Genomic DNA, 25,883 nt, shown 5'->3' with positions numbered 1-25,883 from the left:
CCAGAGCCCGAGCTCACAGTGGAGCTGCTGATTAACACTTGAAGCATTTCAAGGACCTGGCACCCGACACAGTTTGGTTTTCATCCATGTTCCCTCCTTGATTGGAAGTATATTCGTCTATAAACATATATACACATAAAAACACGGAGGATCTTTTTGCCAGCTGTGTACAAGTGCCTGTGTGCATTCAGGATGCAAACAATAGATACCTTTCTGTATGGTATTGTCCTGATGCTCGTTTGGGATGTATATTACACACATTTCCTAGATACGTTGTTTCCATTTAACCAGCACTTCAAACAGATCAGATGGCCCAGGACAAAGACGTTTGTTAGAAAACTTCACATCTTCTGCCTCTGAACTTTGTCAAATTTCATTGCTTTGGGCCGAAGTTGTAACTGTGTAGAGACTATATTATTTTGTTCTTGGTGAATTTCTCAGAACAAACATTAGGAGGTACTAACCCAGGGTTGAACTTTCAAAGAATGTGGAAGGATGAGGGGGGTCAGAATAGTGATCTCTAGCTGAATAATATGAACGGAGCCCTTACATTTGTTGATTAAATAAGCATGTTCCAAGTATTTATTTCCAACAGTCAATGAATCAATTTTCACGTGCAAGAATCAAAACCAAAATTCAAATTCATCCATAATGAACCACCTTTTTCTAGTGTGTGTGTGTGTGTGTGTGCGCGCGCTCACGACTGTGAAATGTGCCTTTACAGGCACACACATCTATGCGTGTATATATAACATACACACAGTGTTTTGTTACCTCAGGGAAAGAGGAAATGATAAACAATCGGCAGGCATCTTGAGACCGCAGAATAACACAATGGAAATATATACAATAATAAAATTAAAATGGTGCAGCATTCCCGGGTAGGATAATACAGATCTCAATAAATACAGCAGAATTTTGTTTAAAAAAAATCAGAAAACAAAACCCCCAATTTCTCATAATCGTTAGTGCGTATATAGGATATAATACACAGAACCATTTAGCAGGTGCATGCAAGAGGCTAAAGGCGGGGTAAATGCAGAGGCTTCTGGTAGGCGCTAACGTGGGGCCCAACACGCCCTGGGGTCTGCAGACGAGCTTGGGTCTGCAGGACCAGCTCTATTCCCCCGCTGCCTCGGTAGTGGGGCCCGAATGCGGCTGGGAAGGGACTTTGGCCTTGATCACTGGTGGGCCGGGTGGAGCCCGGGCTGCAGGGGACCAGGGGGCGGCAGCGGCGGCGGCAGCGGCGGCAGGGTAGCAGGCGGCATCTGCTGTAGAGGGGGCGACGGGTCCGTGCCGGGCTCCCCAGCGGACGTGCGGGCCAGCCCCAGGCTGCTGTCGTGTAGCTTGCGGACGTGCTTCTTGAGGTCAAAGTTCCTGCAGAAGCCTTTGCCACACGTGGGGCACGTGAACGGCTTCTTGTCGTTGTGAGTGTGCATGTGGAAGGTGAGGTTGTAAACCTGGTGGAAAGCCTTGTTGCAGATACTGCACTTGAACTGCTTCTCCCCGCTGTGGGTCAACTTGTGGTTTTTGTAATTCCCTGAAACAGACAGATGACAGGGACGTGGGTCTAAGTTGAGAGCTTGAAAAGAGAGGAGTGGACTATTGCAAAGCGAGAGGAAGAGCTGCCACAGCTCGGACAGCAGGTGCGGGCTGCGCCGGGCACCGGCACTTCTCTCCCCACGTTTACTTGTAAATATCAGCAATGAGGCCATCCCCTCCACATTTTAAAACATATTTATTAACCCAGTTATATAAAACGAGAACAAGCCGCTCGGAAATACCCCTCAGTGTATAAACCATGTCTTTCTCTATTACTGATCAGATGCAAGGGCAGGAGGTTGGAATGGCAACAGATGCACCAGTAACTAGGTGCACTTTAAAAATCATTTTTCCAAAATACCCGGAAAAGATTGGAACTTTCAGTAAGACTACTGGTGAAAGGCAACGCCTCCTGCGTTCTATACCTTTTTGATGAAATCCTTTGCCACAGAATTCACACACAAACGGTTTGTAGCCTGCGTGTATTCGGGTATGCGTGTTTAAAGTGGAACTTCTATTAAATGCTTTGCCACACTGGTTACATTTGTGAGGTTTTTCCTAAGGGGAAGGGAAGAAAAGCAGAGAAGTTAAGGTATTTTGTGGAGTCCTGCAAACTCAAAAACACAGTAATGCTGTCTCCCGTGTTTTTAGGCAGAACAAATGCAAAAACATGGCATTTCCTCCTGTCCAGCTAGCACATTTTAAACCTTATGCTAAACAGCCAGGGTTTAGCGGCTATTTTTCTACCAACCGTTCCGCACCTGGGTGTGAATGATCTTGTGCCTGCACAGGGTGCTGGCTTGCCGGAAGCCCTTTCCACACACTTTGCAAACGAAGGGTCTGGCTCCTGTGTGCACTGGCATGTGACGGGTTAAGTTATAGTGTGCGTTAAAGACCTTAAAGTTAAACACATGGAGAACAGGTTAGCCCAACAAGTACTTTGAAATTAAGCGCGGCAGAGCAGGGGGAGGGAGGAAATAACCTTATAGAAAATGTATACAAATAATTACAAAAATAAAATGAAATTTGAAAGGAAGGAAGGAGGGAAGGAAAGAAGGAGGAAAGGAGGGAAGGAAAGAAGGAGGAAAGGAGGAAGGAAGGAAGGAAGGAAGGAAGGAAGGAAGGAAGGAAGGAAGACCTCCCTCCTGCATAGTACTTGCCTTTCCACACACTTCGCAAGTGAAAACTTTGGGCTTGGTATTAGGAGAGCCTCGGCTGAAGTCAGAGGTTTTGAACGCGATTTTTTCCGACAGAAGCTGGGCGCTTTCTTTCATATAATGCTGCAGTTGAGCCTGGGACAAGTCTTTGAAAGCTACTCCCGAGGGGTACTTCTCCACCGCCGGGACCACCAGTTTATTTCTTTCAGCTAAATACGTTTTTGGCTGAGGATGCAGAGGGGAACTGAGGAAGTAGGAGGCCACCGGGTGGATGTTAACGCCGGCTGCCGGGTGGCAGGGGCCGTCACCTCGATTCAGGTAGCACAGGGCTCCCATGGCGTGGAAGGAAGAATGGTTGACCACACGGGGCCTTACCAGCTTGTACTGCTGCAGCGGCAGCGCGTCCCGGGCCAGGTCGCCCTTGAGACTCAGCGCGCAGTTGAGCAGATCGCTGCAGCTGAACGCGGGCGCTGCGGGCGCCGCCGCGGGTGCCGCCGGAGCCTCCAGACTCGCCTTCCGCGGCTCCGAGCCCGTCATTCCAGCCTTGGAGCTCGTATCGTACGCCACAGGCACGAAGGGGATCATGCAAGGGATCGACGAGTTAAGATGCAAAGAGTGCTTGGGGTCCCCCTTGGGCACGGCTCCCTGAAGGAAGTGGGGGACGGGCAGGGCCTTGGGCTCTGGGGTGCGCGCCATGATTCGTTCGATGGAGAAAGCCAAGGGTTTGGAGGTGCTCATCATGTTGCCCCGGGCCGGAGCAGTAGCTAACATTTTGGCAGTCGCGTTGTGGCAGCTACTGTCCATCTCTGAGTCGCCAGCGTCCGTCAGCCGGGGCCAGGCTGCGCCGTCGTTGCCTTGTTCCCTGCTTGTCACAGACCTGCGGAGAGGAGGACGGGCACCATCACCACCAGCAGCCTCCTCCTCCTCCTCCCCAGCATCACCAGCCGAACCTGCCTGCCCAGCCCAATGGACTCCTGCCAGCCCATCGCAGAGTTCTTGGCGCACCAATGACTCGAGGACAATCACTACTTATTTCTATCAATAGAAAGTGTTGTGTCAATAACGCAGCCAAGATCTCGCCAATCGTTAACTTCCAAGAGGAGAAGGTAAACTAGATAATTGCTCAATTCGCTTCCAACAGTCAACAGGAAAACTTTTTTTTTCTCCGCAGTCAGTGACTACTTTTCATTGGTGAGTGAAGTTCCCCCGCCCAAAAGAGGCGGGGGCGCTCTTCGCCGCGCGGCACGCCCTCCCCTCTGCGCACAGTCTTTCGGGCGCACACCTCGCCGTCCTCCCCCGCCCCTTTGCTTTTTCCTCTGTCTTTTTAATTCTCAATCTGCTTAACCAGGCTTTAAAGGCCAAGCAAATCTGAGATCAATTTTCTCGTTTAGCTCTAAGTGACATCATCTAAAATCATTGTGCAAAGGCTAAATAAGGAAACGGAGTCTAATTCAGGGGCAAACGCCCGGCTATATTTATGAAACGCCAGGCTCCAGAAAGCCACGGCCGGGAAACCGACAGCAGCGAAATCCGAGCTTTCTCTGCACGGTTCCGCCGGGCCGACACCGGGCCCAGGTCAAAGCCACGCCGCCTCCTCCGCAGCCCTCTTTCTAGGGCTCCTCTGGGGCCCGGGGCTGAGGACTCCTGGCATCCCGGAGTCTCTGCGGCCCGAGCCGAATCTGGACCACTTGGAAGACGCCAGCAGGTAACTGGCCTCACAAAACGTCCCTGAGAATTAAAGGCCTTGGGAGGCTTGTTATGTATTTGTGGTTTTGTAAATGTGGTACCTTGACAGAAGTTTGGGAAAGCCGCACTCCATCCACAAAGTTGAGAAGGAGTTGCAAGGAATAGGCGGGTATCACACGACAAGAAACCTCGGCTACGGCCCGACCCCACCCCCGATATACACGAACACACACGCGCGCGCTTTTATACGTTTCAACTGAGAACCCAGAAAAAATATTTATGTTTAGTACCTGCTCTCAGAGCTCTCTCGGAGCATTTTAGATACTGAAAGTTAAGCAGAGAACGGAAACAACCTATGATTCCACTCCCAGCCCTCCATGTCCCTACTGCTGGAGTCCCCACCACTTGTCAAAGCAGCGCAGGAGGCAGCCTGGGTGCGTGTGCTCACCGCGCGGCGGCGAGCACCGGGACCTGCGGGCACGCGAGCGCGCGCAGACCTAGTCCCTGCAACGCCCCAATATGCCGGCGCCCTCGGGTCTGGCGCCTCTGTCAAAACTCGGCGAGGAGCGGTAGAGCGTAAGGGGTGTTCCTGGAAGGCTCCGGTGGCTGCTCCTCCGTGCTGCGCGGGTTCCCGCCGCCTAGGCAGGCGCGGCCCGGAGCGCGCCGACCACTGCAGCGCTCACGCTCCTGGTTGCTCCCCTTTGCAAGCCTGCGATCCCGCAGAGCTTAGCCGTGGGACTAGCAACTGCGCGGCGAGAGATCGGCGGCCGCGAGCCCGAGCCACGAAGTGGAGGAAGAGCGCAAACGCGCCAGTTCAGAACCCTGCGGCCCGCAAGCCCCTGGGAGTGACCACCCGCTGCAGCCCAGGGTGTCATCTACCTGGTGAGTTACCCTCAGTGAGTGCGTGTAGAACGGGTGGTGACGGGTGGGTGTGGGTGACTTCTTGCAAGAGGCCTGGAAAGGGTCAGCAGTGGGAGCCTGGATGCAGACTATATAACCTGGGATTGTTGAGCCTCTGAGCAGTGTCACCCCAAAATGAGAAGTTGGACCCCAAACGGAGGAAATTTGCCTCAAAATAATCCCGCCTCCCTACCACAATGCTCAGCACAGGCCACTCACTCTGGCTTTTCGTGAGGGTCTGCCCCGCCCCGGCCGTGCGAGCCGAGAGGGGTGGACACTGCAGAGAGCCAGGGCTGGGGACGCGCGCCTTGTGTCCAGCGGCGGAGCAGAGCAGCGGGATGGGTGGTGGGGACACGCAATTGCTAAGGATGGGGGGGAGGAGACGTGAGTCCTATTGGAAGTTGGAGGCAGCCAAAAGGCTAAATGGGGAGAAAGTCTGGATGCGACCGGCCTTAACAACTAGGCCTGGGAAATGCCTCCTTTCGGGTCTCGGGGTGGCTTCGGGCTGGGAGGCTGCAGCCGTACACAGGTGCAGGGTGAGGCGAGCTTAGGGCTCTAGAGCCGAGTCCAGAGAGAGGCGCCTTCGCAGCGGACTTGGGCCCGGGCTCAGTCACCCAGGGTGCACCCAAGCTGGAAATTTCCTTTCCTTTTGCTGTTGGGGCTTCAGACCCTGTCTCCTCTTCTTCCCTGCTCAGACAAAGAGCTCGGGGACGGCTTTGCTAGGGGAAAGGCGGGGTGGGGGTGGGGGCGGTGGCGTCCCACGACAGATGGGTCGCCGTTAAGACTTTAATTGCTGCCTTTTGGGGCAGGTCAGGTTTCCTTTCCTACCTGCCACTTCCCAACATCGAAAAATCCCCCTCACGCTGCACCCCTCCAACATAGGGCCAGGTTTGAAGGAAAAGGCAAAGAAGCACGAAACAGCCTGTCTCTGGAAAGCTTCGGAGCGCCCAGCTGACTGGTACACCTCATCCGCTTCCGGAGCGTTACCTGCCTTCTGGACTGAATGCTACCAGTTTGTTTTACGTTCGTCGCGTGTCCCTGCGCACTCCCCTCTCCCCCTCCCCCACTCCCTCCTCCTTAACGGCCAGAGTCCTGTTTTTGACCTCGGTACGTTTCTCCTTCGGTGGACACCGAACTAACAAGGAGAATTATTGGCTAAGGGGTATACTTATTTGTATAGTTAATATTTCCACTGTTTGCTTTTCACTGGTCTTTTCGGGATTTGCCTTTTTGACAAGTGTTTGAAAGTAAGGTGTCATGCCAGTTAACACAAATATTGCAAAGTAGCAATTATGCCCTCCCTTTAAAACATCAGACCTGAGTTTGCTAATCCTAAAGACTGAAGAGGTGCTTTTATGAAATCAAGGTCTTGATATTCCAACATTGGTTAATGAGTATCTTCTATTCAAAACCTAACTTAAAGCTCTCACTTAAAAAAATATATCTCTATTCAGTTAGAACTGCCGTAAACAAAATGCAAAATGCATTTAGGAGGGGCTTCCATCGTCTTGTCAAATCTGTCCAGTACTTTGGGTTTTCTTCCCCACATTTGAAAGATAACAAAACAAAAAAGAAAAGAAAAGCAGAGCATATTTGGCAAATTCAGAAGCTTCTAAAACTGTTCATCACTTAAAAATTGTTTATTAAAAGAATGCAAGACAGCCTTGTTCGTTTCATTAATGGCAAATAGAAACAGTTATAGTTTCTTTGGACTTTCTTTGAGACTCTTCCAATCCCCTTTTTGGTCAGAGCCAGTGATTTAAGTGTCCCACTCCTTCCCAATCACAGAAAGCCAGTATTTAAATCCTTGTGGAAGGGGAGTATCAAGTGTGTGGTTTATCCCGCCTGAGATGTACTGAGGGAAGCAGAGCAGTCCTTGATGTGAAGAGACCTGATAAACTTTTAAGACCTCCTGAGAAAATACGAAAAATTTCTACTCTTCTAAAATAATTTCAAGTTCTTTTTTTTTTTTTTTTTTTTTTTGCCTCGGGAGCCCAATTTTTATTTCAGTGCTTCCTAAACTTTGTTCTTGATTGTTCAAGAACTTGCATAATTTTCACAGGTTTTTAAATTTACACTCCTATCACAAGCAAATGCAGTTTTTGGTCAAGACTATTGCAATCTGAAATAAAAGGCAATATAATGGAGCCATTGATTATAATCCACAGTCTTTCCCCTCTTCTTCTTTAATAAGCCACAAAGTACTGTTGAGTTTTTAAAAAGGAACACATGGATTAGAAACTATTATAACTTATCCAACCTTCTGCCAAGTGCATGAATTCATCTCTGCTCATGTTTTTAGGATTTTCAGGCCTCTCCAACATCCATGGCCCCTGCCTCATCATCAGAAGTAACAGCCTGCTTTCCCTTTGCTTCTTAGTAGCTACTATGAGCTCAATGGAAGAGACTAGATTATTATTCCGACCACCCTGCCTCCCCAGGCACTAGGACCCATCCACAAGTCTTCCTGTTTAATAAATAGCAACCTACCTGCCTTCTGGAGGAGGAAAAACATTCCTAAATTCTTCTACAGTTTTACTCAGTCTTTATGTCTGACTTGTCTTTTGTTACTTCCTGTAATGTGTGATGGAGGTGGAGCGTTGGAGTAGGCCCCAAAGAGGGGGATCTGCAAGGTTCAAAGGAAGAGTCTTGTTGAGTACCTCAGATTAAGTTAATGAATACACAGTGGGAACTAACTTTCCAGCACATCAACAAACACAAGAGCTACGAGTTCCGATTTGAGGCTACTAGTGTGCTTTTAGTTTGGCAGCAAATAAAGAATTTTTGCTAATTTTGTAAAGCGTGTGAAGGGCAGTGTCCTCGGTTGGTTGTGAAGGAGGGGTCAGTTCACTCACCGAGCTCTCCTTTCTTCTGGGGGAGGGGAGGACGATTGTGGTTTGTTGTTTAGACCTTTGTTGTTACTATTTATTTCTTTTTATTGGGAGTCTGGGTTCAACCTAGTGGAATTATTGTCCTCAAAACAGCATTTACATATTAAATCGGTTTGTAAAAGTAAAGGAAGAGCCCCAAAGGTGAGAGCTATTAATGAGCCGGCAAGCATTACAGACAAGGATCACCTGCCGCGGGTTTGTTTCTGCCCCTCCACTAATGCTCGGGTTTTTCTCTCCCGTTCCCACAGGCCTGTGAGGTGTGTTCCCTACACACTGCGACTCAGAGCTGGACTTGGGGGAAAAAGAAGTTCAGAAACAAGCAACCCAATGTTTCCAACTCATTCGACAAGCTGCCTACAAGTCTAACTACAAAAGTCAGACAAGTTTTGCTTGCAATTTACAAGGTAGTTCTGGAAGCCTGGGAAGTGAACAATTAGAAGAGGACGCCCCAAACACGCTCTTTTGTTCTGCACTGATCGCTGGTTGTGCAACTGGCTGATTATAGCTTTTCAGCAGCAGTCCCCAGATAATTTTTACGAGTCATTTTTGTGGTCAAAATAAAACCTACATTCGACACCGCCCGATTCTTTCCTTGATACTACCCACGAGGTTTAGAGCAGTTGTGATGTTCTTAGCAAACTTTCTGATTTCCCATGAAATAAATGTCTATAATAGAAAATCAAATAATACAGAGCAGAGAAGGAGCTTAGAGAAATGGAGAAGCAACAGAAGTAAATGAAAATCCGAGAGCCTTTTATCAACGTAGTTACCTCCCGGACCCCGGCCGTCGGTGGCTCCCGGCCGGGAGCGCCCCGCGCCGACCCGCTGCCCTCGGCCGCCTGGGCGTCCATAACGGCGGCGACCTCGGCGCCCCCCGGCCTCACTCACGATTCGTTTGCCGGAGCAGAGCCATTTAAAAAGAAGCCCGAAGTGAAACCGAAAAGCTGACACTCCCTGGCTGGGATCTCCACTTATTAGTTCTTGCTCACGAGTCCCGAACGGTTAAAAATGACGTCGGCAAGGCCAGGGGCGACCGGGCTCTGTGACCCTGCCTTGGAGGGGCCGGCTAGGGAGGCTGGAGCAGCTTAGAGGGGACTGGGAGCCGGGGCGCTACTCCCACCGCCCGCCGCCAGCCAGACCTCCCCGCCCGCCCCCCGCGCGCTGCGCGTCCGGCTGGGCTCCCGCGCCCCCCACCCCCCCTGCCCGCGCCGCGCGGTCGTCGCTTGGGTCCCTCTGACCTCCGGCCTCGGGGCCTCCACCACACCTTCGCGCCCCGCGCTCCTTTGGGGGCGCGATCTCGCTCCTCCCTCTCCCCGCCGCACCCCCGCGGATCCAGCGACGGCTCCGTCCCTCCCCTCCCCACCCCCAAGGCTGGTGGGAGATGGGGGCAGTCACCAAAGGGTTTCGGGCGGGGGTGCCGGATCGGGTTTAGAGACCAAGTAACAGATGGCGGAGAACTCCCGTTTGAAAAGTTTCCGAACAGAACAGTCGCTAATAGACTTGCTTTGACGACTCCGGGTGTAACCGAAGGGTCATTTAATCTAGATGTCAAGAGAAAGAAAACAGGCCTGACGCCGTGGCACGCCCAAGAGGGAACCGGAGCATCTTTTTATAAGTTTTGCCTGTCACTTTCAGTTTCCCGGAAAACACTTCCTTCAGCCACTTTTAAACGGGGTGGTGGGGGCACCTGTGAGCTCTCCTCCGAAAACCTTTCGTGTCCATTGCGCTCTGTTTCAGTGCCCCAGCTGCCTTCGGAGCCGTTCGGCTTGGGCTGCCAATTGTTGGGTGTCTCCTGACGGTCTCGGGGAAAGCGAGGGAGTTTTCTAACTCGATTCTTCGGTGGAAGAGTTTGCTTCTGCCTTCCCCTTTGGGCCCCACCTTCCAACCTGAACTTTCATTCCGGTTCCTGAGCTCCCCCTGCCAAGCCCTTCTTCCTTGCTAAAGGAGGAGAGGGCATGACTGTGCACGGAGCACAATACCCCCACAGCCACCTCCAGCTACTTTCACAATCCCTGAAGGACGGAGGGGGGACGCTCAGCCACTGGCCGGGGCCCCCTCTCTTGGTGGAGGTGGCGTTCTTCTGCGACACCCGCCCCCACCACCTTAGGCCTCTCTCAGACCTGATCCTGTAGGCATTGCACATGTTTCAAAAGTTGCACTGTGAATCCCAGGCTTTAAGGAATCTCTCCAACTTTTACGATGTTAAGTAAAATTACTGCCGTCTTAGTTTGAATTAGTTTGGAGGTCTTTTTTTCTTTTTCTCTTCCCTCTGTGTCCTCTTTGAGTTGTTAACTCTTTGACTTTCGCTGACAGTGGGTCCGCCCTCATAGCTTCCAATTAGACTCACAGGGGACGAGGGTACTGGAAAGAGCGCGAAGCGTTCAGCGCCCCGCGTCAGTGCTGACGCTGGCAACAGGGGAACAGCATCCCGCGGCCCCCGGCGACCTCGTGGGGCCGGCCGGCTGCTGTCACGAACGTGTCTGCCGAGGCTCCTGGGGCCTGGGTGTCAGCCCTGAGCCTCTGCCGGCCCGCGGGGTCGACGGTGGGGAGAGAAGCTGGGTCTAGGTAAAAAAAAAAAAAAAAAAAAAACAAAAACAAAAAAACACACACACACACACAACACAAAACAAACAAACAAAAAAAACAACGGAAGGATAAGAAGGCTGTGCATCATTCAAAGACTGAATGGGGTCGGTTCCCGCTGCCTGTGGAGGGGGAAGAAACCCCTCCTCTACCTAACCCTGTGATTCACAGCTTCTCATAAATTTACATAATACAAAGGCGTAGATGTAAACCTAAAGGACAAAAATAATAATTCCACAGCACATATTCCATTTTCGCACCGTGGGCCTGGAAAAGTTCCCGGTGTTGGCACATGAGCTGATTTCCAAAGCTTTATACTCATGACGGAGAATAACTGAACTTTCACACCACTGTTGAAAGAAGAGGCGGAGAGGGAGAAAAAAGGGAAAGAAGGAGAAATTGGCTTTAATGACACTGATTTAGAGTTCTTACGGAAAGCAAAACAATTTTAAAAATTAAGAGCATATGCTGCGTTCAAAAGGCAGCAGGCATGATAATAATTGGGGTTCCTAACTTTCCAAAGGATCTCTTCCCCTTTTATTTAGCAGATATCGACGTTTTATTTGAAGAGGAAAATCAACCTTTAATATTAGCAGAACATTCCAATTTATTATTTCTCTAGATAAGTGAAGGCCCCAACACTTACTGACAGAATGCCTTCTCTGTCGAGAGGGCTCCAACCGGCCGATTCACACGTGAGATGGAAAAGGGAAAAGGCAGCAGCTACGAAGTACACGTGATTGCTGTCTTTGCCTTTCTAGGATTCGTGTTTCTTCTTTCTTTTCTGAATTTGAACTTGGATACCACTAGTAAATTCCAAATCCGGAGCCCTACTTGAAACATTTTCCTAACGATTCATCCTAATGATGTGGAATCAAATGCGGGACAGGGGCAAATCCAGCCGCAAGATCTGTGGGACCCCAGCGTCCTCTTATGTTAGCCACGATGGCCGCACTGGTGTTAGTGGCCTTTGGTCTCGCGCTCCGCCTCTGCCAATGCGCCTTGCGTCCAGCCACGAGTGGGCATTGGAGCCCTTCCCTCATTGTTTAGACGTGGGAGTGGTGGTAACTGGAAATCACAAACGGGAAAGACCGTTTTCCCCCTCCTCCTTCTGCATCTTTCCGTTCTTCCAGCTTCTCTTACCTCTGCAAAACCCGTATGCAAAACTAGCCATTATAATCCCCTTTCCTTCATGTTCCTTACTATCCTTCCATTTTTTTTTTCATGTTTATTTACTTATTTTGAGAAAGAGGCAGAGCACGAGCAGGGGAGGGGCAGACAGAGAGGGAGAGAGAATCCCAACCAGGCTCTGCGCTGTCAGTACAGAGCCTGATGCTGGGCTTGAACCCACCAATATCTAGATCATGACCTGAGCCAAAGTCGGATACTTAAGGGACTGAGCCACTCAGGCACCCCTCCCCCCTTACTATCATTTTAAAGCTGGATTCTTCAATTGTCCATTGAAATGGACAACAACCTTTCCCCCTTTCTAAGACAGTTTTTCGTATGTACTTCTATCACCAATTTGTCCCACACATTTTGAGGGCCGGATTAAATGATGCCAGTTTCCTGCCTTGCTTTGGCCTCCTAAAGCAGAGTGCCTTCATCTGGGGAAGGCCACACAGCTAGTGGACCCCTTGTTAACCACAACAGATGGTGGCAGTTACCCTTTGCCTTGGATTGTTTTTCTGTGAAATGGGACTAAATCAAAGCCTATTTCATTCTTGGGAGGCTTGGAGACTGAAAAGAGATTTTAAAATAAAACCACTTTACATATGAAAAGCTATCTATCACCTTGTTAAAAAGTTAGGCTACAAACTTTTCCAAAATATTTTTCAGAAAATCTGTATTTAAAAAACACCCCTTCGGCTCAACGATCTGATTTCTGGTTAAATACATGGACATGTTAAAATGCACGTAAAGAATCACATGTGCTAAATTATTTTTCACAGCCTTGAGGATTTTCCTTATCCTTGGGGGCCTGCTCTCCCACATTCAGTCCTAAGGTCTCCAGGGGACACTTTCTTCTGTAGAATGATGAATTAACCTTTCACAAAAGCTTTTCAAAAATCCCAGTTTGATTAAAGCAGATTTCATCTGTTTAGAAGCACTTATGCATTTCTAAAATTAATCAACTTTTTGATAGACTATCCTAATTATATGAAAGAATACACCCAGCAATCACACAATATAACAACAACAAAAAAGCCTGGGCAGTTTGAACAAATGACAACAAATGAGATTCTTTAATACAGCAACTTTGAAGTGTGTTTTAAAAAATTATTACCCGACTCTGGGGGGGGGGGGTGGGCTGTCAATGCTCTCTCTTGCCACAATCAGCTGCTACCCCTATCTTTCCACGTTTCACTTTCCAGTTTTTGAAGTACAGTCCTGCTGGGTTCTGACCTTTTACTATATAACCCCTCTTTAATGAAACTTTTTCTACCTCCCTAGCAGTATCTCCTTCCAAAGTTACAATTCGTTGTGCTTCCTTGGCATTTTAGAGAAATGCCCTAAAAAGTTTCAGCATTTAAATGTTTCTTTCCACCAATCACATCCATGAGAGGTGTTACTTGTTGGTTGGCTGTTAGCAAGGAAGCAGTGTTAAGAGGCAAGTCAGAATTGATTTGAAGCAGAAAAGATTTGACACCCCACTTAATTTTTTCAAAGGTACAAATTGTGTGTAGGGGACCCAGAAACAAGTCTGTGTCTGAGCCCAGGAAAGGGTAACTCCTCGGCCTGATGATTCTTGAATTCAAAATAAACTCTTCACTTCCTCTCTGACTTGAGAACCACTGATCCTAGGGATGGCCAAAGATTTTATTTTATTGATTTTTAAAAAATATCTTTTAGTGTTTTATTTATTTTTGAGAGAGAGAGCACACCCAAGCAGGGGAGAGTGGGGGGGGGGAGGGGTAGATACAGGATCCCAAGCTGGCTCTGTGCTGAGAGCAGCAAGTCCAATGTGGGGCTCTGACTCAAGAACCACAAGATCATGACTTGAGCCGGAGTCAGGTGCTCAACCAACTGAGCCACCTAGGCGCCTCGGGATGGAAAAAGATTTAAACGAATATGTCTAGAATATGTTTATTTACTAAATTTTATATAAAAAAATTTTTTAAGTTTATTCTGAGAGAGAGAGAGAAAATGAGAGTGAGCAGGGGAGGAGCAGGAAGAGAGGGAGAGAGAGAATCCCAAACAGGTTCGGTGCTCTCAGCTGGGACCCTGCTTCCGGGGCTGGATCCCACAAACCTTACATTCATGACCTGAGTTGAAATCAACCCTCCCCACTCCTCCCGCCCTTTAACAGACTGAGCCAGCCAGGTGGCCCTATTTGCTAAATTTTAACAATCACCCACAAATAAGCACATAAATACAGTCACTTTTGATGTAAAGTTATGAAGTCCTGGGAGTTAAAGGCATCTGTGGCATTCTGCTTCCTCTATCTGGAGCCCAATAGCTGCAGGCAGGCTACCTTACAGGAATGATGAAGGTGGGGAACATCCCTCCAGTTATAAAAGTAGCTCTAGTCCCAGCCCAAAGCAGGGGGAGTATCTTCCCCTTTGCTAAGTGGTGAGTGTCTTCGTCTCCAAGGCCGCCCGCCGAGTGCCTGGCCCCAGCATCACCAGGGCACGTGTCTCCTTCGCCACGGACACGCTGGGATGAGCCCCTGGGGCTTGCCCTCGGCCCACGCTGGGCCTCCCAGTTATTGGCGTTTTCACGACAGCCTACAAGGGCTGGCAGTTCCGCACTCTGGGCCAGGACTCGGTGCTGACTGTTGCCCTCAGTGTCAGCCCTTTTCGCTCGCTGGGGCGGTTTGCGGCCTCCTCTGCTTCTCTCTCCGTTCCGCTTCGAATTTTCCAAGCGCTTACTGTGCGCGCATCTCTGGTCTGAGACGCAGGACGCCATTCTAGGCCTCCTTAAACTTTGGAAAACATGAATGAACACCAATTTGCCCCTTAAATTCTCTTGCACTTAGAACCTACTGGGCAGAGGCCGAGGTCTGAGATTCCTCACTTGTGGTCTAGCACCCCGGGATCACACCTGTCTAGTTTCTGAGCCTCTGACCAACTCCATCCCCCAAAGGCACGTCTCCAGCTGCCTCCCCTCCCTCCGGCCGCTCCGGGGGCTGCTCGAGGCGAAGCCGGCCCTTTCTGGAGACCCGACAAGGTTTGCCCCTCCCCGTCTTCTCCTCTCCTCCCACTAGGCTGGCCCTATATATAACCCCGGAACCCTCCAGTCCACTGACACGCCGGGGGCGAGGCTGAAGATCCGCTGAGCTGGCTGTGATGCAGAAGGACCCTGAAACCACCGCGGGGACAATGGCTGGAGAATGGTGGTGCGCATTGGCAGAGGCAGGACTGCCACGATTTCTTTTGAATCCATTCCTCACAAAGAACTAGTTAGTATTGGCCACAACTTATTACCTGTCTCTAATTCTTACAACCACCTGCCTTATTAAGTCCTCATTTTACAGTGAGGTTCAGTGACTTGCCCAAGGACACAGAGCTCAGACGCGGGGAAGAGGCGTAGCTGTTAGCACTCAAAAGACTCAAACCCGGGTTTCTCTGGCCCCAAGGCGTTGCTTACTACGATCTCCAAGCGGTGTCCTGTGCACCTGTTTCTTGGTATTAAATCAGGGGTCTTCATTTGGGAACCACATCGAATTCTTCTTCTCTTCTCGGCACTACACTCTCACACTCCACTGCCTATTCCCTTAAAACAATCACATCTTGCACACGGACAAAGGGCGCGACTGACTGTCGGTCGTGACTTCTGGAACGCAGGCTCAGCGCTTTGCGCTCAGTCTCTATCCGCTTCTACTCCTCTAAGTATCTTTCTTCAGTGTCACAGAGAAGAGCAGATTAAGGCATCTCTGCACCCCATCCTTCAGTCAACGCTGGGGGAAAGCCTCACCCTTGGAAGGGGACGGGGGAGCAACTGCCAGCCGCGCGCTTCGGGCACTGCGGGGTCTCAGCTCCTCTTCGCCTCCGCCCGGCTGCCCAGGCCCCTGGGCTCGACTCCGTCTGCAGCAAAGTACTGGAGCCAACTCAGACGTCCGCTTTCCCCGAAGGTTCCTGCCCGTCCAGCGAGCAGAGTTTGAAGGGGGAAAGGAGACCCGCTCTCCACCGCGCTCGCCGCATAGCACTGGGGCAGGGGGATGAGTTAGGAGGACCCCAAGTAAAGATAGGACGAACACCGTCTTCCCGAACTCCCACAGACCAGGCCTCCAATTCCGCGCAAAACTAACGGGGGTGGGATGGGTCGAGGGCAGTCGGTGGGGGCTGGGCCTCGCGGCGAAGGCAGAGGCGCAGAGCGCGCGGGGGCCGATCTGCTTGCTCTTTGGGCGAGTGTTTACCCCGCCACCAGCGGCGCGTGAACATCTCTCAGGAACATCGATCTATCACCTCCCTTTAGGGACCCGGACCGGGAAATTTCCATTTTCTGTTTGGGGAGTAAAAAATAAAAGCGACCAGGCTCATGCTCGAATTTCCACGCTCAGGTCTTTCTACCAGACGCCAGGCGGGAGGGGATGGGAAGGCAGGCTCTGAGCTCCGGCTCGCGGGGATCCTGCCGACCGCCAGCGCGCTCGTCCCGCACGCCGGGCGTCGACCCCGCGTCTCCGCGCGTTTGCAGGGAGCGGGCAGGGAGGGTTGGGGGCTAGCGACTCTCGGACTGCAGGAGGTCGCAGCAGGGAGGGGCTCCATGAGCAGCGATGGCCGAGTGACCTCCTTCCCACCAAGCGCACCTTCCCGGAGCTCAGGGACCCGAAGTCTTCGCGGGCGAAGGAGGGCGGCGCTAGGCCAGGCCGGGCTATGACCGTGGTGGGCGGGGTGGGTGCCCCGAGACACTTTGCACGGGCGCTTACTGCAAAAGTAGCAGGAAGTCCTTTCTGCAGAGCGAGGGACAATGAACAAGAACTAAGGGGAATTCAGGTGGAAAAACCCGTGAATGCAAGAACGACCCACAGCTGGAGCTGAGAGGTTTACGTTAAGCTCTGTGTGGTTCTTTCCCTTTCCGGGAAAAGGCATTATTATTTTTTTCTCCATGCGTTCGGAGAAACTTTCCTTTTAGACGTGTTATTTAACAGATCCATTCCAGCTGGATATTGGACTGCATTAGTTATTTTCTCCTGCAACACTCACCAAACTGCCCCCAAAACGCACTTTTTGGCCCTTGCCCAAAACCATTTAGGAGGATAGGACTATTTCTTTGAGTTAAAAATGATTTTCACTTCAAAAATTTTGTTAAAACTTGTTCGTCTTTCAATTAAATTCCTTTAAATGAAATAATACTTTTTAAAAAAATAGTAACACTTGGCTTCCTTTAATAGACAGATGCTTGGGTATTCACCCTAACAGTTACACACACCGATGAACAATTATTAAGTCGTCTCGAGCAATTTGCAGTTATGTTGGAGAGAATTTCTGGGCAAAAACCCAAAAGTGGTATTTCATTCTCTTTCAGTTACTTTATAGATTTCTCTTCTACGCCTCTTTGTGGCTAAAAGGTTAGTCCACATAGTCATCATAAACTTCTGAGCATCCCCACTACCTGCCTTTGGCTCTGCTGTTCTCCCTGTGGAAGCCACTGAAGGTTGGAGTGGGGAGTAGAGGTTTTAGAAATCTCCTGAGTACAGAAGGGAAGGCGCAGAGAACCTGCAAATCTAGAGAGAAGCTACAAGAGGCTGACCAGCCAAGAGAGCCAGCAGGCAGGTGAACTAGATCAGCAGGAAGATCCGCCTGGCCCTAAGGGCTTTCCCCTGCATTTCTGAATTGGATCAGCTAGATATTTCCTTTCATAGGGCTGGAGGGGGGGGCGAAGGGATCAGTCATCCATCATTCATACTTCAGGGCAATATGGGCCAATTACTTAGAGATGAGCTGAATCAAAGACACAGACATTTAGAAGAAAACAAGGGTGGGTAATTTGCAAGTAGCCAGCCATTTGAGCTGTGCGGCAGCAACCGTGGAGAGGGTACCACCGAGGAGTTTAGGGTGGCACAACTGGACACGTAGGGGCCCAAAGAGAGGCTGATACTGGATGTGAAGGTGAAGAGAGGGAAAGAGAACATTTCAGGAAAAACTGACTTTCCACAACACCGAGTTGGTAGAGTTAGTTTCTAATCCAGGAAAGGGGAAGACATCTACTTTCAAGTTTGTCCTGTATCGTAGGGTGTCTTACCCCCAGGACCCAGATTTGAGCCCAAACCAGTAGTATATGATAACTGAATTAAATGGATTTTTGTGGGCTAGTCCAGCTACTGAGACACCATTAATAACAACACAGGAGAATGAATTTGGAGGTCTAAGAAGTCGGTTTCACTTCCAAAATTCCAGAACTACAGTTTACATAAATTCAGGGATACCTCTGCTTATTCTGCATTAACTTACCTCATTTAAAGATTATTTATGAATGGATGTAGTAGCACAATATGAATTTTAGGAAAAAATACAAAATTAAAACTCACAGAGAAATTACAAAGTTATAACACTATTATTTTTCAAAATTATAGCAAGAAAATATTTTGGAAGAAGATATAATAGTTAACTAACCTGTCAATTGCTAGTTAAATTACCAGCATTCCTAGTATTACTCTTTATTAGTTAACACTGCTAACGTTAACACGTATGAGTATGTAGTCAACATTACCTTTGCTATGGAAATAGACTGTCGGAGTAACTTACTCTTTTAACAAATGTGTGTGCCTTCTAGGTGCAAAAGCACTGTTGATATCTTTTACTCATTTGATTGTAAACAAACAAAAACACAAAAACACAGAGACAAATTGTTGGGGCTTTCATAATACTGCAAATATTTTTTTTTACTGCATTTAATTTACACAAGTCTAATAAATACAGGAGTGGTTTCGACCAAAGAGATTTTTATTGCCTGCAAGCTGTTACACTTAGAAGTAGGAGAATATGGTATGTTGAAGGCAGCACATTTACTACCTTACACTTTGGGATTTTTTCTTACGCTTGAAAGAAGGAATGTTCAGAATAAAACAAGACACAAGCTGATGGATAATCTAGTCTATATTTGGGTTTGGCAGTCCTTGAAGCCTGCAGATGAACTCAGAATACTAAGAACAGAGGTTAAAGTTTTTACACACATCACAACAATGGCAAATTAACTACAAAAAAAAAAAAAAAAAACAAAACCCTCACACATAAATGATAAACTATTAAATACACACCACTTTAACAAGGGCACGATAGAGCTGGCACAGTGATCCAAGTAGCTTCTTCTCACAATGTCACATTATGAGAAATACATATCTCATTTCACACACAGGACACTACTTTGATGTAATTACAGACGGAAAAGTCAAATCTTCCAAAAAAACCAAAAAGTTATGTTCCAATCACAAAGCCAAAGCTCATTTAGGTCAAACTACACAAAAGAGACTCATCTTTAAAAATCCCCCCAAACCAAGAAACTTGCCATTTTCCCCTTTAACTCTGCTTCCAGGTTCACGCTTTACAATGCGGAGTGAAATACAAGCATTTTTTATTTGGTCCAAACAATCAATGTAATTACAAGGACAGGGTACAAAATAATGTCAAGGTCCTCCTTCCTCCCACAGAGCTGGGAGTTATTAGCCTTCTTCTTCATCACTGTCTTTCATGGTGATGCCCTGAAGTCCTCCTCCTTCCGAGACGGAGGCTGTAGCCTCCTCGACTGTTAAACGTCTGTGCAGAGTATCGTAGGTCTTACTGTTCAGTGTGCCTTCTAACACACCCTGAAGTCGGAAGTCCCTATAGGTTTTCTGGAAGAAGAAGAAAGACTTTGCTTAGATAGCTCACGAATTGTATGGATGGACGTCCGTATGTATCCTCAGTTAGCATTTCAACAATAATGTGGGACAATTCACTAATGGACTCAGATTGTAGTTGCCCATGTCAATCAACCTGTTGGTATATTTCTGGGGAGAAAAAGAAATGAGACCTCGGATCCTGCTTTTCAAAGTAGAATCACTCTGAATAGATCAAAATGTTCTGACAGATGACAAGTGAAAAATATTGCTAATGGCACAGACTTTGCTATTTGAATAGCTTGCGACAAGGTAAAATGATAGGCACTTATGTACATTTTTAAATGAAGGAATTCTTAGTTTTTCAGTTGACATGTCTTTCCTTTAATACTGAAAAACACATTTTATGCAATGTATTAGCTTTTGGGGGGAAGTGTGGAGGGAGATAATTAATCCTATTATCAGTAAAAGAAGTTTGCATTTTCAGCATTTGTGAATTACAACATTTATTTATATGTACCACCGGTTAAAAATTTGTGTACACCCAGAAGTCTGGATGAATTCTGCCCTTTCCTTTTGAAATTCCCTTGGAATGTGAAGTGTCAAAATTCTGGTAGAAAGCTTCCACAGGTGATAAATACAACATGTATTTATATTTTCTGTGAAAAGCCTATTATTTGATGTATTATATGTCAAAAATAGAACAAACGTCATGTTAATGTTTATAACATGAATCCTAAGAACAATGACAGGAACAACAGAATTCTGGGTTCTGTGGCACTTAGGATATGTCACCTAGAAAGCATCGCTTATTTCACTGATCCCCTTATGTGCAATTTTCCTCATATAAGATTTTTTTCTGAGACTAAACAGGACTGGAATTTTATTATTATTTTTTTTTAAATTGTGGGAAAAATCTAGAATTAGTTCAGTGTGGAAACAAAACACAAATGAAGATATCCCATTGTGTAGAGTCACTTCTAAGGCTGTTTTTAATGCTAAATATCTTTCCAGATTTTGTTTACTGTCCTGTGTTAGATTTAGAATATTAAACATTCAGATTTTAATGGACTGGACTCAAGTATCAGTATCAACATGCCACCATTGTTCTAAATGTTTCTAGTAGGTACTTTTGTTGTTGTCTGCTTTACACTTAATAGATGAAAAAAGTCAAGTAAGAAGGAATGTTGTACTTTCTGGCCCAATATTACAACTCCAATAGCTGGACATTAACATGAAGGCATGCTTGATTTCGTTCAACAGAATATATGGAAGGAAACTTTTAATATTCACACAGTTTCATTGAAGGTACTTATTCATATCAGGTAGGAAATGCTGATGAATAGCACCTTAATCCCCTTGATATACATACCTGGTTTACTAACAGATTTCGGGGAAGGAGCAAAATCATTACAAGGTTGTGGGGGCCATTGGTATTTTCACATTTTATTTTCCTGTCTTTTTTAATCTGATGTATGCCCCACAGTATCATTACAAGTTTCAGAAGTGATATGCCAAAAGCAAATATGGAGGGTGAATAATTTTTTTCTCATTTGGATCATTACTTGTTATAAATAAAATTCATATTTGAAAAGTCTACCACCTGTCCAAAAATAAACTGAACTGTGAGAAATGCTGTGCAGTATCAGAGGTATCTTAACAGCCCATAAAAATTTGATTCAGAGAGTGGTTTCTTAAATGATCAAAACTATTTTTACTTACATTTTAATATTTTAAGATACTTCCACCCCACTATCCTCATATTCTCTTTCTAAGGTGTTAATCTCATTATTACTAAGGTGGCACTCTCTTACACCAAAACCTCTGGTAATTTGCATCAAAACACATGGGAATGGCTCTGAAGGGTAAGTTTTATCCAGAAAATCTGGTAACTAATATACACAGTAGTATTACCCCAGAGATTTGTGTTCAAGACTGTAACTGTTTAATAGTTTGATTAAAACTATGTCAAGTACACAAATTACTCATGTACCTGACATGAAATATTGCATAATGCATCTGATATGAAATATTGTTCCGTTAACAATTATATGCTGAGTTTATAAGTCCTGCTTTTTTGTTTTATTAGAATTGACTTTTCTTAGACTTAGCTTAATTGTCAGTAAGTTGGCCAGGACAGATTTGTGTTGTAGATCTGCAGTCCTGAAGGCTTTCTAATTTATGTGTAATTAAGACTCTACTGCCTTATTTTATCACCAAGCAACAGGTAGTTAGGGGAGGTGCAGGACAGGTATCCTTGTGATCTCTCTCTCTTTCGAATTCATAAAATATTATTGGCCCTTGGACATCCTCTGTGGCTGGCAATGAAGGTCTGCTTAGTTCTTATTTAAGACAAGGGCCTGCCACGGGGTGCTGTTCACTTGTCTTCCTGTCTCCTAGTAAGAGCAGCTGATCTACGTTAACTGCTTTTAAATGTCATAGGGCCACTCGGGAGAACACAAATCCATCTGCCACTTTGATTGTTTGAGGATTCTGTTTCTCCCCCTCCTTCAATAAATCATTCCGATGTTAAAACTGCAAATAATTTCATAGCCCTAAACTCTCTGTGAATCTGTTAGTGGAATTTGTTTTTTTCTCAGCGAGTGACATGAATGAACTGATTAGTATCTAAGTGTCTTTGTGGGCCAAAGTTGGCTGTAATATACATCTTGGTGGCATCTGGGTCTCCAGTGGGCAGAGAAGAATGACTATGCCTGTAGAGTAAAAAAAAACCAAACAAATAGCAGTTTGGCTCCTTGGTAGAATGCACTACTCTGTAGTAACATGCTGGCTAGCACCGGGAGATGTGGACGGAAGGAAAGCCTACTCAGGGGCCTTCACAATTGTATACATGTGCTTTTATACTTATTATTATGTTTTATTTTAGAGAGAGAGAGCATGCAGGCATGCAAGTGGACAGGGGCGCGGCAGAGGGAGAGGGAGAGGGAGAGGGAGAGGGAGAGGGAGAGGGAGAGGGAGAGAGAATCTTAAGCAGGCTCCATGCTGTGGAGCCTGACATGGGACTCGATCTAATGACCGTAAGATCATGACCTGAGCCAAAAGCCAGAGTTGGACACTTAACCGACTGAGCCACCCAGGCACCCCTGTATACATGTGCTATTTAATAGCTTCTTAAATTCACTGAAAAATGAACATTACAAATATAACCATATAGGTTCTGAAGAATTATGAATCTATGTACGAAACTGGTTAAAGTCTGTTTATACTCAAAGTAGGAAACAATCAAAACATTAAATTATTAATTCATCCTGATTTTCTTTGTGAAAATAATAATTTTTAATTATTACATAAAGCTCTACAATTTGATTAAATGTATCAGCCAAAGAAAGCATTGGCTGAGTCTGGGGACCTGCTTGTGAAAAACAAAGCATGGAAAGTCGAATATATTCATGAAATTTATTTCCATATTTATCAGTCTTGACTGTTGGTAGCCATAATGAAGAATATGTTAAACTAAGATAAATTGATTGGTGTAGAGTACAATGGAAATGCCACCGCATAATTCGTGACATTATCATTTTATTCTGCTAAAATATTCATTGGTGTTTGATCTTTAATTGTAATGACATGTGTGAATATGAGAAGAGGAAGAACTTTGAAAGATGATGGGCTAATAAATAGATATTTTTACTCTAAAAACAAAGTAGAGAGCTTAACAATCCAGCCAAAAATGCCAATCAGGTGAATACGTAATTTCTGACATCTTGAATGCAATAGATGTTAACTTGAAAATATGACTGATTGTAAGGTAAGCAGCTAATCCCAGTATTAGTCACAGTACAGACTGCAACCTCAACATACACATATATGTAGAAGGTATACACAGATTCTGATTCTCTTTTATGAAAAACAAACTTCTTTGAAAGCTCTCCAAGTCACATTAATAGAACAAGAAAGAAACATTGCAGAATCGAAGGCAAATATGAACGTATTATTGTGCACTTTCGGTTTCTTTGTAAAACAAATAACACCTGGTAAGAAGTGTTCTGGACCAAAGTTATTTTTTCCATTGAAATGTCATGTTCAGAGGTATTAAAAATTAGTGGGCGGCTATAATTTTACTTGTTCTTTATGACTAATCATGATTGCTATTACTGTGACATTATAGGTCTGGTTCTATGTTCCGGTAGATTTGCCAATTTCTCACTTTAGAACAGAACTTTCCTATTTATGGGTCTTTCTAATTTGTGATAACCTGTGTGTCTATGGCACAAAATAATTTGTATTCTAATTAGACTACAGGAACCTAGAGAATGATGGAAAATATTTTAATGTGGTTAAAACTTAATGATGTAATGCAATAGTTCCTCTCAAACTTTAACATCGGAATCACCTGGAGGACTTGTTAATATATAAATTGCTGGGCCCCAGAATCAGAGTTTCTGACTCAGCAGGTCTGGGGTAGGGCCCAATAATGTGTATGCCTAATGAGTTCCCAGGTGATGCTGATATAAGTCAGAAATGACACTTTGAGAACTACTGTGTGTCGCATATGCACATACATACACATAAATATAAACATACATATTTGTGCCTATATACACACATACAAATATATATATACACATATATTGCATTTGACAAATGGCACTAAAATGGAAGGTCATCTTTTCAAAAGAACAGCTGATTCTCAATAGCTTAGAGTTATGTTTTTAGTCATTAAGTGGGATTTGTCTCAATTTTAGGAAAAAGTTACACTTGGAGGAAATTTTGTGTTTCCATTAGAATTACAGAGTGTGAAAAATCATGTTAAATAATTATAAATATTAATAAAATCACGTTAAGTAAATAAATATACTCAATAAATATAATACTTGTGTTATTACCTTTTCTTTTGAAGAGCAAAAGACAAAATGGCCTTAAGGGATGTGACACCTGTTGTTGGTTGGGATGTTCCCCAACACTCAAACTGATCATCTCTTACATGTCAGATGGGGCATGCTTCTAAAGAAGTTAGGCAGTGACAATGTTACTTTTGTGTCAGGATATGACAAAATAATGGACACTCTCCTTATGCTGTGGGCCAATACAATTCCAAAGCCCTCATGGAGCACCTGGGTGGCTCAGTTGGTTAAGCACCAACTCCTGATTTCAGTTCAGGTTATGATCTCATGGTTGGTGAGATCAAGCCCGGCTGTGGGCTCTATGCTGACAGTGTGGAGCCTGCTTGGGATTCTCTCTCCCTCTCTCTCTTCCCCTCCCCAGCTTGCACATGAGTACATGCATGTGCGCACGTTCAAAAAAAAAAAAAAGTCCTCATAATGATATGCGATCCTAATAAGCATGAAGCAAATGTATCAGGAGGAGAAAATATTTCTATACCTAAGAAAATGAAGATGAAATTACTGTGGACCTACTACAATCAGGTAAATGTGCCAGAGGCTTTGTGTACATTGTCTTAAAATTTCACCACTGATAAAATATCTTTTACTTATTAGTGCAGAAAAATTTACATTTACTTGATAATCTAACTGAAAATGGAAGTAAACAGTGGCATAGCACTGCTGAGAGTGATGTTTTTAAAGTACTTACATCCACTCAGGTGTGTCACATACAATTTTCTTGTATGTCAATATCTAGCCATTATTCTTTATAGCTTGGTGGGCAATTCACATCTCAACACATTTTGTTTACCTTCACAATCTTGATGAGCGTCTTCAGTTGGTAAATATGAAGCTGAAGGTCTAATCTATCAGCCAACCAGACACAAATGACTTTCATGGAACTGCTGTACCATTGCTGGAAAGAAGGATGGGGGCGGAGGGGAGGAGAACAGAAAAGAAAACAGCCTCTGCAGTATTCATGTAACAGATTCGGTAATGAGGGGGTAATGAAACACTCTGAAATGACCACAGATCAGCACTTGAAGTCAATAATGCTATAATTTCCTGTTAACAGAATTCTATGTTTTGCTAGAAAATCTGCTAAGTTGACCTAGGCTGTTCTCTACATGAATTAACATTAGTCTTTCAGCTGTAACATATTCAAGGGAAACCGTGTTTTTGCACTTGCAGGCCTAGAGGCCTGCTTTGTAATTGGTAGGTAACAACGGGCACTAAATACATGGTATGGGACTGAATGGACTCCCAAACAGCAGGAAAAAGTAGGTAAATTACTTACAAAGGGAAATTTCTAATTAGCCCGTATGTTATGTAAAAATCAAAGAGTAGATTTATGCCATGACGCATGCAGTCAATACCTAGAAATAACATTTTACAGAAGTGATGGTAAGACATCCTCAATCACACCTTTACCTAGTATCGTTAAGTATTTGCCAAGATGTTTTAAAACCACTGAAAATAAAGATGTGACGCCTGAGGAAGGAACGTTATTCAGGATGGAATT

General features: G+C 45.9%; 3 protein-coding genes across 17 annotated transcripts in view; 1 reads left to right on the top strand and 2 right to left on the bottom strand.

Moving 5' to 3' along the window:
- Positions 1–551: 551 nt before the first annotated feature.
- FEZF1 (FEZ family zinc finger 1) lies at positions 552–9,050 on the bottom strand. Of its 2 annotated transcripts, XM_086691378.1 has the most exons (6): positions 8,947–9,050; positions 7,776–7,911; positions 2,703–3,576; positions 2,304–2,438; positions 1,968–2,100; positions 552–1,540 (listed from the first exon to the last, which is right to left on the bottom strand). In XM_086691378.1, the coding sequence occupies exons 3-6, from the start codon at positions 3,501–3,503 to the stop codon at positions 1,182–1,184; spliced, it is 1,428 nt and encodes a 475-aa protein (XP_086547504.1). In that variant the 5' UTR covers positions 3,504–3,576; positions 7,776–7,911; positions 8,947–9,050; the 3' UTR covers positions 552–1,181. The 2 variants fall into 2 exon arrangements, with proteins under 2 accessions (XP_086547504.1, XP_025785686.1); XM_025929901.2 differs by lacking the exons at positions 7,776–7,911; positions 8,947–9,050 and adding an exon at positions 6,114–6,287.
- Positions 4,008–8,754, top strand: LOC147583086 (uncharacterized). The gene is made up of 3 exons (XM_086691394.1): positions 4,008–4,404; positions 5,094–5,267; positions 8,425–8,754. The coding sequence occupies exons 1-2, from the start codon at positions 4,177–4,179 to the stop codon at positions 5,232–5,234; spliced, it is 369 nt and encodes a 122-aa protein (XP_086547520.1). The 5' UTR covers positions 4,008–4,176; the 3' UTR covers positions 5,235–5,267; positions 8,425–8,754.
- A 9,574-nt stretch (positions 9,051–18,624) lies between the features above and the next one.
- CADPS2 (calcium dependent secretion activator 2) overlaps positions 18,625–25,883 on the bottom strand; it is a 553,951-nt gene continuing 546,692 nt past the window's right edge. For 13 of the 14 annotated variants that reach the window (XM_086691260.1, XM_086691271.1, XM_086691280.1 and 10 more), the window contains 2 exons: positions 25,173–25,277; positions 18,625–19,532 (listed from right to left, as the gene is read on the bottom strand). In XM_086691260.1, the coding sequence (XP_086547386.1) occupies positions 19,362–19,532; positions 25,173–25,277 (276 nt within the window). In that variant the 3' untranslated portion in view covers positions 18,625–19,361. The remainder of the gene's footprint in view (positions 19,533–25,172; positions 25,278–25,883) is intronic. The other variant, XM_086691303.1, reaches the window with a different exon arrangement.

Source organism: Puma concolor, chromosome A2 (assembly GCF_028749965.1).
Source record: "Puma concolor isolate L17-30 chromosome A2, mPumCon1.1.hap2, whole genome shotgun sequence".
NCBI classification, from domain to species: Eukaryota; Metazoa; Chordata; class Mammalia; order Carnivora; family Felidae; genus Puma; species Puma concolor.
This window is presented reverse-complemented; position numbering and strand designations above follow the sequence as displayed.

Coding starts and splice junctions, on each gene's coding strand:
- LOC147583086 (XM_086691394.1), top strand. CDS start 4,177: ATGAAACGCCAGGCTCCAGAAAGCCACGGCCGGGAAACCGACAGCAGC. Junction 4,405..5,093: donor CACTTGGAAGACGCCAGCAG/GTAACTGGCCTC, acceptor CCCCTTTGCAAG/CCTGCGATCCCGCAGAGCTT.
- FEZF1 (XM_025929901.2), bottom strand. Junction 2,439..2,702: donor CTTGCGAAGTGTGTGGAAAG/GCAAGTACTATG, acceptor TTTAACTTTAAG/GTCTTTAACGCACACTATAA. Junction 2,101..2,303: donor ACAAGATCATTCACACCCAG/GTGCGGAACGGT, acceptor CCTTCCCCTTAG/GAAAAACCTCACAAATGTAA.